The 13,619-nt window shown below is 38.0% G+C and overlaps 1 protein-coding gene across 2 annotated transcripts in view; it reads left to right on the top strand.

Moving 5' to 3' along the window:
• The window catches only part of ammecr1 (AMMECR nuclear protein 1), a 29,345-nt gene that overhangs the window by 10,044 nt on the left and 5,682 nt on the right, over positions 1–13,619 (top strand). Inside the window, exons 2-5 of one of the 2 annotated variants that reach the window (XM_080859496.1) lie at positions 1,108–1,218; positions 6,978–7,092; positions 12,386–12,476; positions 12,556–12,652. In XM_080859496.1, coding sequence (XP_080715622.1) covers positions 1,108–1,218; positions 6,978–7,092; positions 12,386–12,476; positions 12,556–12,652 — 414 coding nt within the window. The remainder of the gene's footprint in view (positions 1–1,107; positions 1,219–6,977; positions 7,093–12,385; positions 12,477–12,555; positions 12,653–13,619) is intronic. The other variant, XM_080859497.1, reaches the window with a different exon arrangement.

Consider the following 13,619-nt stretch of genomic DNA (forward strand, 5'->3'; position numbering starts at 1 on the left):
AAATTGGTCAGAGTTGGTAAGAGACACCAAATCTTGTATGAGTTTGACATGTTCACTTTCCTGCCCTTTTCACAAAATTAAGATGGTGGGAAATGTTGGGGGTGGAAATCGGCCTTGTGAGAAGGGGCAGAGATGAGACCAAATGTAAAAATACGTACTGCAGCAACCTCTTGCAGCTGATTTAGGTCCTATTTGGTCCCTAGCATCTATGTGCTGTTATGAATGAGTCTATAAAGTCCGATATTGATTCGCCCTAACGCTGTCAAATATAGGCTGCTGAATTGGCTGTATACGAGTAGAATTATACCAGATCTCAGATTTTGAGCTCAACGGAAACGGAATGGCACATCAAAACAGTTTTAACAGCTTTTTGACGTCCTGGTCTGGAAATGTATAATAAATGTAATAATAATTGGATTTACAACCTCACTTGCACTTTCGTAATTTTTTATTATAATGACTATAACATTGTGGTGGGCTGAAATTAGCAAACACTCCGTCGGCAGAAAAAGAATCACATAAACAAAAGGGTTTCAGAACCTTTTCTGCCTTGCCCCGATAAGAAAACAAGCTAAACTTAAGTGCATATTGAAACAACAGACATATTCACAGGTTTTGTTCATTCGATCATTCGCATCGAGAGACTAGAGCACCAGTTCTCCTCTCGCGATGCCCTGGTGTCGGTCTTCACTAATACACCCCTGAAACCATTGATGTCACGCCTATCCCATCTGCCCCATTTTCTAGTTTATCCTGGCCGTAACAGGGGAACCCTTAGTTTATTATTATTATTACTATTATCATAACAATCCTTCCCAGTCCACAAAATTTAACATGGATTCTGCATTCTTACCTCCTGAGACGAAAAAAAACCATCCAATTTCACATTGATGTTGGATTATAACACCGTTATAGTCAGTCATTTCTCAATGGCCTTCACTTACTGCAGACTTCAGTAGTCATGTGAAATTTCTATTTTGAAGTTACATATGAAAAAGAATGATAAGACCTGTGCAATTGAAGAGTATTTTCCCCAAATTTGAAATATATGGATTCAATTTGCAATTTTTGATGAAGTGACTAATGTTCTCTTTCCCATCCCTGCAGTCCACTGTTCGTCACTTGGAAAATTGGCAGAGACAAAAGGTTGAGGGGTTGCATAGGTACATTTTCTGCCATGAACCTGCACTCAGGACTCAGGGAGTACACCCTTACTAGGTAAGTATCCTGCTCAAATCATTTATACTGACAGCCTCTGGCATACTAAACGTTTGACATGTGCTTCCTTAAGATGTGTTCACAGCAGACCTGTCAGTGGCACTTTTATATGAGCAACTATGCAACCCTCCTCTGCAGTGAATGTGTCTCTATTGAGCATTTTATTCTTCAATTAATTGTGCCCATTTGCTATGATTTCAAAGCAATCTTCCATGATTAAAACCTGTACTTAGCTGCACAGGTCAGTAGTATTTCGATTACAAACTTGTCTACTTAGCAAAAGGACATTAATACTAGCTTTTTTGTTGGTGAAATAAACTGTTGGTGGAATCAATTACTATTACGTAATGTGAGAATTTAAATTATTGCATGCCCTGAAGATGGTGTCCCATGAATGTGCCATTCTCAAAATAGCTCAGGTGCTGTGGGCTATTGGACTTAACTGCTGGAATGTAATATTGACTTTTGAAAACAATGCATAAAGAAGGGTTAGGGAATGGTATATACTGAATATGTTTACCACATGCTATTCCTGAGCTCTGGTTAATAACTCTTAAAATAACAATGGAGTGGAAATGTTCGTTTTCAATACTTTTGCCTTAAAGATCCTTAATTATAATCCATTACAGTTTGAGTTCATCAAAATTTTCCACGCATATCTCAAGCTGGCCAGTGCCTTCTTTCAAAATATTCTGCTGGTGTTCATGCACGGTTCTGGCTCTTTAAATGGAAAATTAAAAAGTGGGTCAGACTGAGCCATTCAGTATTCCAGCCAGTTAACAGTGTTACTTGAGGAGTACAGAAGGAGCGGTGTTTGATTGGCTATTGAACTGAAATATCAACAACATTTCGCCAGGATCGAGTGCTCTACCTTTTAAAATGAAATATTTCATGGCACATCTAGGTTGGCACAAAAGGGAGGTGTGTATTGGATTTTGTGTAGTTAATAGCTACAATGGTTACATTCAATGTTTTTGACATTTATTATATTTTAACTAAAACAATGACTATTGTAATGATATTATAATGAATTTCAAAATAGAAGTGGTTTACAAATAGTTTTGTTGGTTGGATTCTTAGATGGTCCATATGCAATGGTTTCCGAAACAAAGATGTTTTAAAACAATGTCGGATCCATGTAAAAATGGATGGAAGGAGTGTCATAAGAGCATAATATTACAATTGAGTTACCACTTTTCTTGAAAAGTGTAAGCTTTTCGGAATGAGAAGTAGATTGTAGCATGCAGGACGTAGCTACTACAAATTAAAAGACTGTACGTCTAAACGATGTGGTTGGTCTTAGCACAGTGTATCAAAGCATAAAATGAATGATGCGAAAGAGCAAAATACAGATACATCCTTCATGAAAACTTGGTCCTGAGCACTAATGACCTCAGACTTGGCTGAAGGTTCACCTTCCAACAGGACAATGACCCTAAGCACACAGCCAAGACAACGCAGCCCTGCTTGGGGAAATCTCTGAATGTCTTTGAGTGGCCCAGCAAGACCCTTACTTAAACCCTGAAAATGGCTGTCCACTGACTGTCCCCACCCAACTTGACAGCGCTTGAGTTGATGTGCAGAAAATAATGGCAGACAATCCCCAAATTCAGGTGTGCAAAGCTCACGGTCTCGATATTCCCCAGAAGACTCAAGGCTCTAAATACTGGCCCTTGAGCGAAGTACTGAGCAAAGGGTATGAGTGTGATATTTCAGTTTTTTCCTTTTTAATACTCGGATGTAGATTGGCTGAGGGAGAAACTGTGCATTTGGCATAGTGTTGCCACATAACAAAAACATTTTTTTGTATTATTATTTATTTAGAAGATTTGTTGGGAAAGCTGCAGCCCCGTCCCACAGTAGAAATGAGCCTTGATGTTCAAGTTAAGGTATCATGTTTTATATTCTGGTTGCCAAGCACCTTTCTAACTACTTCTAGATCCCTAATACCTCACCAGATACAACACTCCTTTCTGGTCCTTGATGCAATCCACTATAGCGAACGTGTGCCTATGCACAACACAGTGAACTGTGCCAAGGCCAGGGTAAAGGTCTTGAAGATGATCAGGTTATTATCTAAACATGGTTAACTGCTTATTTTCATCAGTATAATTATTCAATAAACCGAATCCCTGACAAGTGCCAATCATTACTGAGGAACCATAACTGCCAAAGGAAAACTGGAGAAAAACTATGGTGACAATTGGGGATACCCCTTAACTAGGACTCCAGTGTTATGCCGAAGTCCTACAGTGCACACAGCAAGTCCATCACAATTCAGTTAGAGCAAACATAGGCTAGAGATCTTACCTTGTATCTTTCACCTCATGTTCATCAAGGCACTGATTACTAATTGGCAGGTCATTCCAGTTGCCAGCTTATCTTTCCGTTGGAGATGAAGCTACTTCTCTGTGATTGTTAAATTGTACTGAGGTCCACTGCACACTGTGGTTGAACTGTCAATCAAGTAGATTCAATACAGCATTACATCTGTATAACACATTTTAATTTTTCATTGCAAGCAAATTATATTACTCTCCCTTTTTTACAAAAAGACAGTAAGGTACAAATAGACTTAAAACATTGGCACAGTTATTTTAGCCCTATCCAAAAAGAAAGCCCTCTGTGCCCTCTGATGTAGTTGCCAGGTTGGTTAGCCTTGTTCGCTGATGGAGATATTCCTTGCCTTTTCTGATGAAGAAATCCTCGGGTTTGTTGCTGTATTCGGGGTGCTTTGTTAGCAGATGCCGCTTTAGCTTAGCCGGTTTCATAGCCTCGTTTGCTAGCACCTGGAGACAGATCACACACATTGGCACCCCCACGCTGCTTTCAATGAAGCGAAATTCTTTATATTTCGTGTCATATTTTCTAATTTGCCTGATTTGGCAGTGTCGCTACTTGAGTTCTTGAAATAAAAACGTCCAATTAATCAATAGCCTTTAAATGGCTTGGATGTAACTACACATTTGCCTAATATAATTTTGCGTATTAGTGACACATGGCTTCTCCTCCTCTGACTCCCGTAATGACATAGCCTTATGCTTATGATATGTAAAGCCCCACCCCGCAACTTGATACGATTGGTTTGTAAGGTGTGGGACGTATGAAACCTAGGCTCTGTGCCTGTCAACATTTATTTTGTTCCTCTGATTCCTTGAAAGCTCCCAAATGTAACGCACCAACTTCCCATAACTTTTAAGGCTCATTCATAATCGCACATTTCAAAAGGGAATGGGCCTATATCTTCCCATTTCCACCCCCAAAATTTTAAAGAACAATAAACAGTCATCTGAGGCACCTCATCTAATTGAAATCAAAGAATGTAGTGATTGAGATTGTGAAATTTGAACAGTCACATCACAAGATACGTACCAAAGAATCAAAAGGGGCCAGGTCGAAGTGAAGAAGTGGCCCCTATTGATTCTTTGGTAAGTATCTTGTGATGTGACTGTTCAAATTTCACAATCTCATCACAAGATACATACCAAATAATGTTGTGATATATTGCACATTTTCAGTTAAAGTACATTGAGAGCAACTAAACACCACAACAAATTCCTTGTATATGAAAATGTACTTGGCCAATAAACATGATTCTGATTCTGATTCTGAAATAATCAAAAGGGGCCAGGTCGAAGTTAAGACGTGGCCCCTATTGATTCTTTGGTAAGTATCTTGTGTGAAGGTTCAAATTTCACAAAACTAAATCTCTACATTCTTTGAATGTTTTCCTATTTTTGTGAAATTCGGGCAACTGCTTAACATCCCAAAGTAATGTAGCAGATTGAAGTATTCAAAAAAAGAAACTTTTAAACATTGTACCCACAAATTGATTTAGAACTATGCTGGGTTCTTTTTATATTGCATTACTGCTTTGTGTCAAGTGATTTAGCTGACTCATTGAATGATGAGGCTTAGTCAGGTGTTCACCCCATGGTGCTCATAAATTCCAAACCATCCACACTAAAAACATCAAGGAAGTATTTTTTTATAAATATTTGGTGGTAAAAGATCGTCTGTTATCCTGGAAAGGATCACATCAAATTTGTCTGTAGAAAGACAAAGTAAACAATTCATGTTCTGTTTTTACTTTTAAGATTATTAGTGTTCTACAGTTTGGAATATTATATTGTGCAAGAGTCTTTTCACTACTTCAAACAGATATGTAACAATAACATTGGCATTTGTATGATTTTAACAGCACAAACCGTTTTATCAAGCCTCTCAAATGATCACCTTGTGTTTAGTCGGTGTTTGTGAGCCAAACTATGGCCGTCCCGTTCTTAGACTTTCATAAAGCATTCCCCTCAAGCCTAATTTAGCATGCTGACCATATTGTTTCCCAATTGGCAGACAGGGTCAAATTTTTTAAATTAGAATTTTCCATTTTTAGCAGGGTTTGTAGCAGTTTTGTTATGATAGAAATGTATGAGTGGTAAAAAAGCTTTAAAATGACACCAGCCCAAAAGGGTTTTATGGTTTAGCGTCAAATGGGAAATTTTGATTGTATGGGATTGATGGGCCATGGGTGTTTGACAACAGAATCTTAACTTATAGAAGTTATTGCTGGAAAAATTAATCAGATTGCAGAATTTAAATGGGATCTCCAATATCGAGGTCCGAAAAGTGAGTTACTAGTTCAGATGGAAAATCTCAAGATTCAAACGACAAGAAGATTTAGCTGATTTAATGTAGGTGTGGCGGTGCACTTTTTCACTGTGCCGTGCCTTTTAACAAACAGTCTACCTAGAAGGGCCATCAATGGGAAACTTTACCAGCGACCTACGCCTAAAAGTCAATGTCATAAGTATGCAGAGCAAATTGAAATAAGCTTAAATTGTAGACATGATGTGCATTCAAGACACCCTCAGGTGGTTTTCACAGTGAAATGCTTTTTCATTCCAGGCTATTGATAGTTTCTCTATTGATCACGTGATGAGGGGAAAACTAGACCATTCTAATGTGCCTCTATTTCTTTAAAGCGAGGCACAAGCAGGCAAAGACGCAAGGTGCCTGTTGCTCAAACTTAAAAACGGTTTAAATGTATCTCAGAACTTGAAGTGAAGTGAAAAGAGTTAGTGTAAATATACATCAAGAAAAGTCACTTGGCTGTGACATCTGACAGCGTAGTGTTACTTATTTCTCACTTGGGTGCCCAGATTTTTGCACATGCTAAAAGTGTGTTTAAATTGTCTATTTTAAAGTCACCTAAAAAAACAGCACTTAAATGTGAAAGCTTTATTCAATGGTTGTTTGTTTATTTACTTTTAACCTCAAAATCTGCGAAAACACACCGTGCCACAGGGGTGCATACAGCTGTATTGCCTGAGACTCAAGGAATGAATGTGACACTTCAAATTTCTTATAACCCTGCCATTTTAGCATCTCAAGGTTTTAATGGGAGGGCTTATGGTGTTGAACCCTCCCCATCCTAACAAATGAACACTACACATGGAAGGACAAGCCTTTGACTCAACTGTTGCATTTTTTTGTGGTTATGTGGTGGGAAGATAAGATTTGAGATTGAAGAGAAAACTGATCAGATTTTTCTATGCTTTCGTGGTGATGCATCAGACTTCAGGGGAAACCTATAAATACATTATTAATATTCTGGTGCAAATGTTGCGCCCATGGCTGTGCCATGAATCGGGAGGAAATGGTCTTTACCAAAAAAATTAAATAAAGGACAATTATAAAGAAAACCCAATTGCTGCTCAATTCTACCAAGTTTGTAATTTTTTTTGGTCTGTTGCTTTCAGTGCCCTTAAAGACAGCCGCTTTCCCCCCATGACGAGGGATGAGCTGCCACGTCTCTTCTGCTCAGTATCTCTGCTCACCAACTTTGAAGATGTTGGTGATTACCTTGACTGGGAGGTAAGACCATATCTTAAACAAAAACAGAAAAGCTCATACACAAATGTTTTGATTGAAACTTATAGTTGCACACACCAACTGATAGTTGGAATTGAAAAACTCACTCATTGTCCTGTTTTATGTGGTTACAATTTGTCACATAAGATTCTTCTGTAGCACCAGATGACACTTGAAAGGATTCCCCCCCCTAAATTCTTATATTGAACACCATCACTTGTTTTCAGAAGAACATTGATCATTGATATGAGCCTACTCCATATTAACACATTATTACAGAACAAGATTATATTTAGCTTTCTGATAGTGATGCAACAGTAGATTGTGCCCCTGGTTCGGTATGCATTTTTTGGGCCACAGTAATGGTTTCGGTGTCTCTATTTTTAAGAAAAAAAGAAAATCACTGTTTAAATAAACTGTTTATTTTGCCTCTAGACAAAAAACAAACAAACGTTCTATTCTGACAAAATGACGCCTAACTGACTAGGCCTGGTCCCTGTCTACTACAGTGAGGTAGCTTTCCCTTGCTATCCAACTAATAGTGGAAAGAGCTAGTAACTTGATAGAGATAGAGAGAAACTAATTGACTTTACTGCTGAAATGTGTGGAGAACGAGACATTGTAACTCGGTTCATCTTTCCATCAGATGACAATCCTGTCTGTAACAACGATATAAAAACTCCAGGAATTAACTTTCACTTTCGCTACTTTGAGAAATGTGGCATTTGCAGAGGTCTAGGTTATTTGTTTCTTTTATTTATCTCAAATTGTTGTTGGAAGGCGAGTGATTGTTGGTGGACTGTCCTTGCTCCGGCTTTAGTAGGTGCGAGTGATGGCGACATCAATGAGACATCATGTTAGAACTGTTTTCACTCGAAATTGACTGGCGTAATACAGCGGTTCACATGTGTGTATCGAACTGTAGGGGGCGTACTTAACAGTTTTGACAATTTACGCGTCCCTACTTTCTAGTCACTTGAATCATGACATAGGGTATGACATAACATACAAGCTAACATATGCAAAGAAGAACCTCTCCAACAGGTGAATGTAGCGCTGGCTAGCTAATTGAAACCGCATTGAACTCTGCTTCAGTCCCCAAATATTGCCGCAAGCAGTTCAGCAGTGTGCTGTTAAAGTGGAAGCTTTGTCAAAATGTCAAGAGCATGACTGTTAGAAAGCGTGCTTCATGGTGATTCATGGTAGCGCTAGAATATTTGAGGTGAGTCGGCATACCCCAAAGAAGTGCATGGTACTTCAAATTTGAAAATCTGCATATGGTTCAAAAGTTACGTGCATAAATGAAACTCCAACTTCAACCCATTGGTGGCGCTAGAGTTCTTGAAGCACCGACATGTTACTTTGTGAAAATAATCGGTACAGTCCTCAATTAGTGCGTCAAATTTCAAATCCTTTTACTAGACGATTCTAGAGGCTGCTATAGATACCCTAGCTAGAAGAAGATGATGCATAATAATAAGGAAAGATATAAATATATTGGGGGCCTACGAAGCCTCACTTCTTGGGACCCAATAAATGGCAGCCCTGTTTTGCAGAAAAATCAAATATACTATGGAATTTGTGAATCTGTCATTGTTAATGAATGCATCCATTTAATATACATTTTTATAGCACCAGATATACAACTTGGGTCATTATCAGACATCATACAGATTATCATAGTAATGTATTAAATCCATTATAGAATCTAATCATGTATTGATTGGACAAAATACATCTTTCTTTTGATTCGACTTAAATTGCCCTCAGTACAGCTTGTTTGGATTACTTTAGTCAACAGCTACACTGAGTAAAGTTGTAAGCGCTTACAATTCACTGGGAGAGGGAATCCAGGATTATTCATTGGAGCCATATTTGGGTTGATCTAACAGGATTTGGGAGATCACATCGTGTATTTTGAGTATCCTTATGGAAAAGAAATTTAAAAAGGGTGTGAATATACACCATTGTTCAGATGTTTGGAATCACCCAGAAAATAATTTTCACAAGGCAAATGTCCATCAAATGAGGAGCAAAATTAGTTGAAGATAGTCGACGTTGACAAATTCAGAAATTTCAGCTTGAAATGTCAATTTTGTGCTTGAAATTTTGCTTTCATCAAATAATCCTTCATTTGCAGCTATTGCAAACTTTACAGTACTACTGCTTGACTGCTGCTTTCCTAAATATGTGATGTTCACATATTATGAAGTATCATAACAAATCATAGGTGCTGTAAAAGAAGTCAGTAACTTCTATATGATGGCTGGATATAATAAAATCTAGTCATCTGATATGAGTACCATATCCCACCGATCGAAATACTGACGGGACAAAAATTAGCGATGACCTAGGCATGCACATTGGTGTAGCGGGTGCTTTAAATAGGTACGCTCCCAGGTTGTCGGGTGACAGGTGAACGCATAAAAGGGGGAGGTTTTCTTTTCTCATGGTGGTGTGTTATATGGAGAAGAGGCAGTAAGCTAGAGTTCTAACTGATTATAACCTAGGCAGCCAAAAGCCTACATTTAGACACACAAGTTTTTATGTTTTTTCATGTATGATTATTGCCTAAATCTCTGGACTGTTCGAAATCCGGGGTTAAGGATTACCGACATACGGAGGATCTATTCAACTTGCGGAGCGGTGAGAAGTGCAGTATTTTTGTGCAATGCATTGCTATTTTCGTTTTTTGAGGAGGACTTTATTTGGATTACGTTTACGCTCAGGATTTTTCTTGATTCTAAAATCAGAACTCTTCATGTTGGGACTTTAAATTTTTTTTTTTCTAAGGACTCAGATCATTTTTGATATGTAAATAACCACACTGGATACGAACAACACGCAGTATATGTACTGTATTATTTATGTGTATCTGTTATGTTTATTTGGCCTGTTGGTGTTTTATACAGATCTTCTGATAAAGATAACGGCGAAATGTAACGAGTTCTGCTTTGAAAAAAACTAGATTTTGTTCTAAATTTATGGAGCAGTGCTTTGTCTTGTAGGATGAAAGTGGCTCCATTCAAGCGCCGTCCACAGGGTGTGACATTGCGATATCAAATTGTTATAGCCTTCTCTGTTCGACTACTTTGATGATGTTCAAGTTTGAAATTTTAATATTGTTAAAGTGCTCCAAAATATCACAGTTCCTCTTCTGTGCCTGACAAATGGTCAAGCATCTTTTCATTTGTAGTGATTACAGCCTGGAGTCTTCTTGGGTATGACGTGACGAGCTTTGCACTCCTTGATTTGGGGATTTTCTGCCCTTCTCTGCAGATCCTCTCGAGATAGATCTGTCAGGTTGGGTGAGGACCATAGGTGGACCCATTTTCAGGTCTCTCAAGACACTGACACATGTGTTGAGTTTTAAAATGGGGGAAAAAATATGATTATTAACCATATATGATTTATATATATATATAGATGTCTCAAAGAAAAGAAAAACATTTACCAACCAGGAACCAGGACTCTGGGTATATACCATAAACACATTAACAAACATTCAATCAGTAACTTTTTTTGGAGGCGCTATACTATAAAACTAAACTTTAAACAAATCAAAAACCATACATATTTAAAGTATGTATAAAATGAATTTGATTTTCAACACTTTAATTTATAAAAATCGTATTAAATATATTGAATGTACTAGCCTGAACCCTCTTCACATGAACCAAAACAAAGAAAAAAGGCTGTGGAGAAAAGTTACCACAAAGAACCATACAGACAGGAACATACAATTCAATACTATTTATATAGCGCCAAAACAATAAAATTGTCTCTAGGCGCTTTACAGATCCCAGTGCCTGAACCCCCCTTAGAGCCAGCACAATGGCGACAGGGGCAACAAAAAAAAAGAGAATATATGTTCAAACACTGATTACATCATCCTGACTATTTTGAAGTCTTTATCAGAAGCCTATATTTGACAAAAATAAATAAATAAATCTCAAAGATCTCTACAAAAATCATATTGCACCATGATCAACTTGAGAATTGTGTACTTTATTGTAATGTGTTTCTTTTGCCAGTCCTTTGTGTGGGTTGATGCTGACAAGGTTTGTCAGGATCAGTAGAGATTTGACATATTGTAAGGTGATTGAGTAAATTAACCCCTACCTGTGTTTAGCCATGGTCAGTTACACCATGGTGTCAGACAGTTGGCATAGCTACCAGACAAATCACACATGGACTGAATGGTGTCAGACTTATTTAATGTATTGTAATGGATCGTCATGGTGTGTAATGATTCATAATGTATCAAGATTGTGCTGGAAAACACAATGATTACAGCACTTGGAGACAAGTGGTCTAGATTTTGTGGTTGAACTATTGCAAGAGGTAATGTATACTAACCTGGGTCCTCTCCTTGAAAGCCACCCAGAACTTGACATGAAGACTTTGCATTCTTCAGTTTGAATTTACTTTGTACTCCATCTTCAGAGGCATTTTGGTTGTGTTGGATGTTTCAAACATGTTTTGTGATCAGGCTTAGCAAGACTTCAAATATCACATTAGGAAACCCTCCTGAACTGTGCACGTGCATTAGAACTTCCCAATCTCGGCTTCTCTCAGCTCTTCAGCTGGCATGATTGATTAAATAGTACTCATAAAACACTCTCATCTTCACTATTGAAAAGGCTCTTGAACGCTGCCCCCTCAAGGAGACAATCCAAGAAAGCCATAGTCAAGAAAGTAATGTCTGAGACTGGTGTTTTATGGGTAAAGTCATTTCTGAGACTGGTGTTTTATGGGTAAAAAGTCATATCTGAGACTGGTGTTTTATGGGTAAAGTCATGTCCGAGACTGAGCCTATGAAGGCAACAGACTAATATGGGCAAAAGGAAACGGGATAGAAGATCATTGAAAAAACACTATACTCTTGTAAAAAAAACTACAGGTAAGACACACAACTGATGTGTTCGTGCCTTAAAAGAGGACAAATTGATGAAGGGAGGATATCAAAGTGGAATTGAAAATGGGGAAACGACTATTTGAAATTTTCTGTGAAAATAAGTTGTATTTTTTTAGCCAATGATGTCTATATAAAACATATATTATTGTAGCTCTTGAGCCATGAATACATTTTTATAACTGTACAGAAATCGAATTAACAATGACCATCTATATCCCCTTGAATGTTTACAACCATTACACCTCAATATAATTGTAGTGTTTTTTTTTTTTTTCTCTCTCTCTCTCTCTCACTCTCTACCCCCTTACCTAGCTATAGTTGAAGCTGGTTGTGTAAATCTATCTGCACCATCCTGCAATGACCCATTGTCCCTTACAGGTTGGTGTGCACGGCATTAGGATAGAGTTTTTCAATGAAAAAGGATCAAAACGCACAGCCACCTACCTTCCAGAGGTTGCAAAAGAGCAAGGTAAGTAAAGCTTTTCTTTTCTTTTTTTTTTTTAAATGTGCATTTCTCTCCCACTTAACATGTGTTTTCCTCTGTTCAGGATGGGACCACATTCAGACCATAGATTCCTTACTTCGCAAGGGAGGATATAAAGCTCCCATCACAAATGACTTCAGGAAGAGCATTAAATTGACCAGGTAAAAAAAAATCAAAATCAAATACATAAAAGAAAAAGAAAAAAAGCATGATCAATGGGTAAAAAAAAAGCATGATCAATGGGTGACGTGACTTCATGGTAGTGTTAGAAGTGAAGAGCTACTCTAAACCGAGGTTAGCAGGTTAAAGGCACAATATGCAACAATTATGCTTCAGGATTAGGGTTAGGATAAGCAGTTTAACCTTAAAATAACAGCTTAAAAAAAATTGGGGCGCTACAATGACTTTTAATATGGAGAATTGCGTCCGTGCCAATTCACCCTTCGCTAAGCCCCGCCCACCTTAACTACTGTTGCTACGCCTGACAAGCTTTCGTACCTGGCATATCAATCTCAATGATAAGTGCCGTTATCTGACGTCCGCAGAGAGATAATTACTAATTTCTGGAGTTCAGGGGAGATCTCTGAAAGAACGAGGCAAAAGGGGCTTCAGTATGCTTTTGAGGGATACATACATGATATCTGCGCGAAGTCAGACAATGGGGAAATACATATTAAAACCTCCGGCAACCCCCCTGATGCTCCCACGTAGGAACTGACACAGGGAGAGCAGCAATCGGATTGGGGAAGTTGTGTGTCGGCCGTCATTTAACAAAATGCTAAAATATGTTGAACAGTATGTCAAAGCGAGCCTGCATCTTGTCTCTTACCATTTTATTTTACGTTAAAATGTACGCATTATAAACAAAGAACCGTAATCATTTGCAAGCAATACTGAGATGAGTTAACTATCCGCTAGCTTGATAACATTAGCTTGTCCTCATGTTGGAGCCTTAACAAAGTGCCAAAATACATTCAACAGTATGTCAAACGCGAACAGTAGATATGTATCTTATAGTCTCATTTTACGTTAAAATATGTGCATTGTGAACAAAGAACTGTAATTATATGCAAGCAATACTGAGATGAGTTAGCTCGCTTGCTAACATTAGCTTGTTGTAAGCAAATG

This window comes from Sprattus sprattus (genome assembly GCF_963457725.1).
Source record: "Sprattus sprattus genome assembly, chromosome: 20".
Taxonomy (NCBI): domain Eukaryota; kingdom Metazoa; phylum Chordata; class Actinopteri; order Clupeiformes; family Clupeidae; genus Sprattus; species Sprattus sprattus.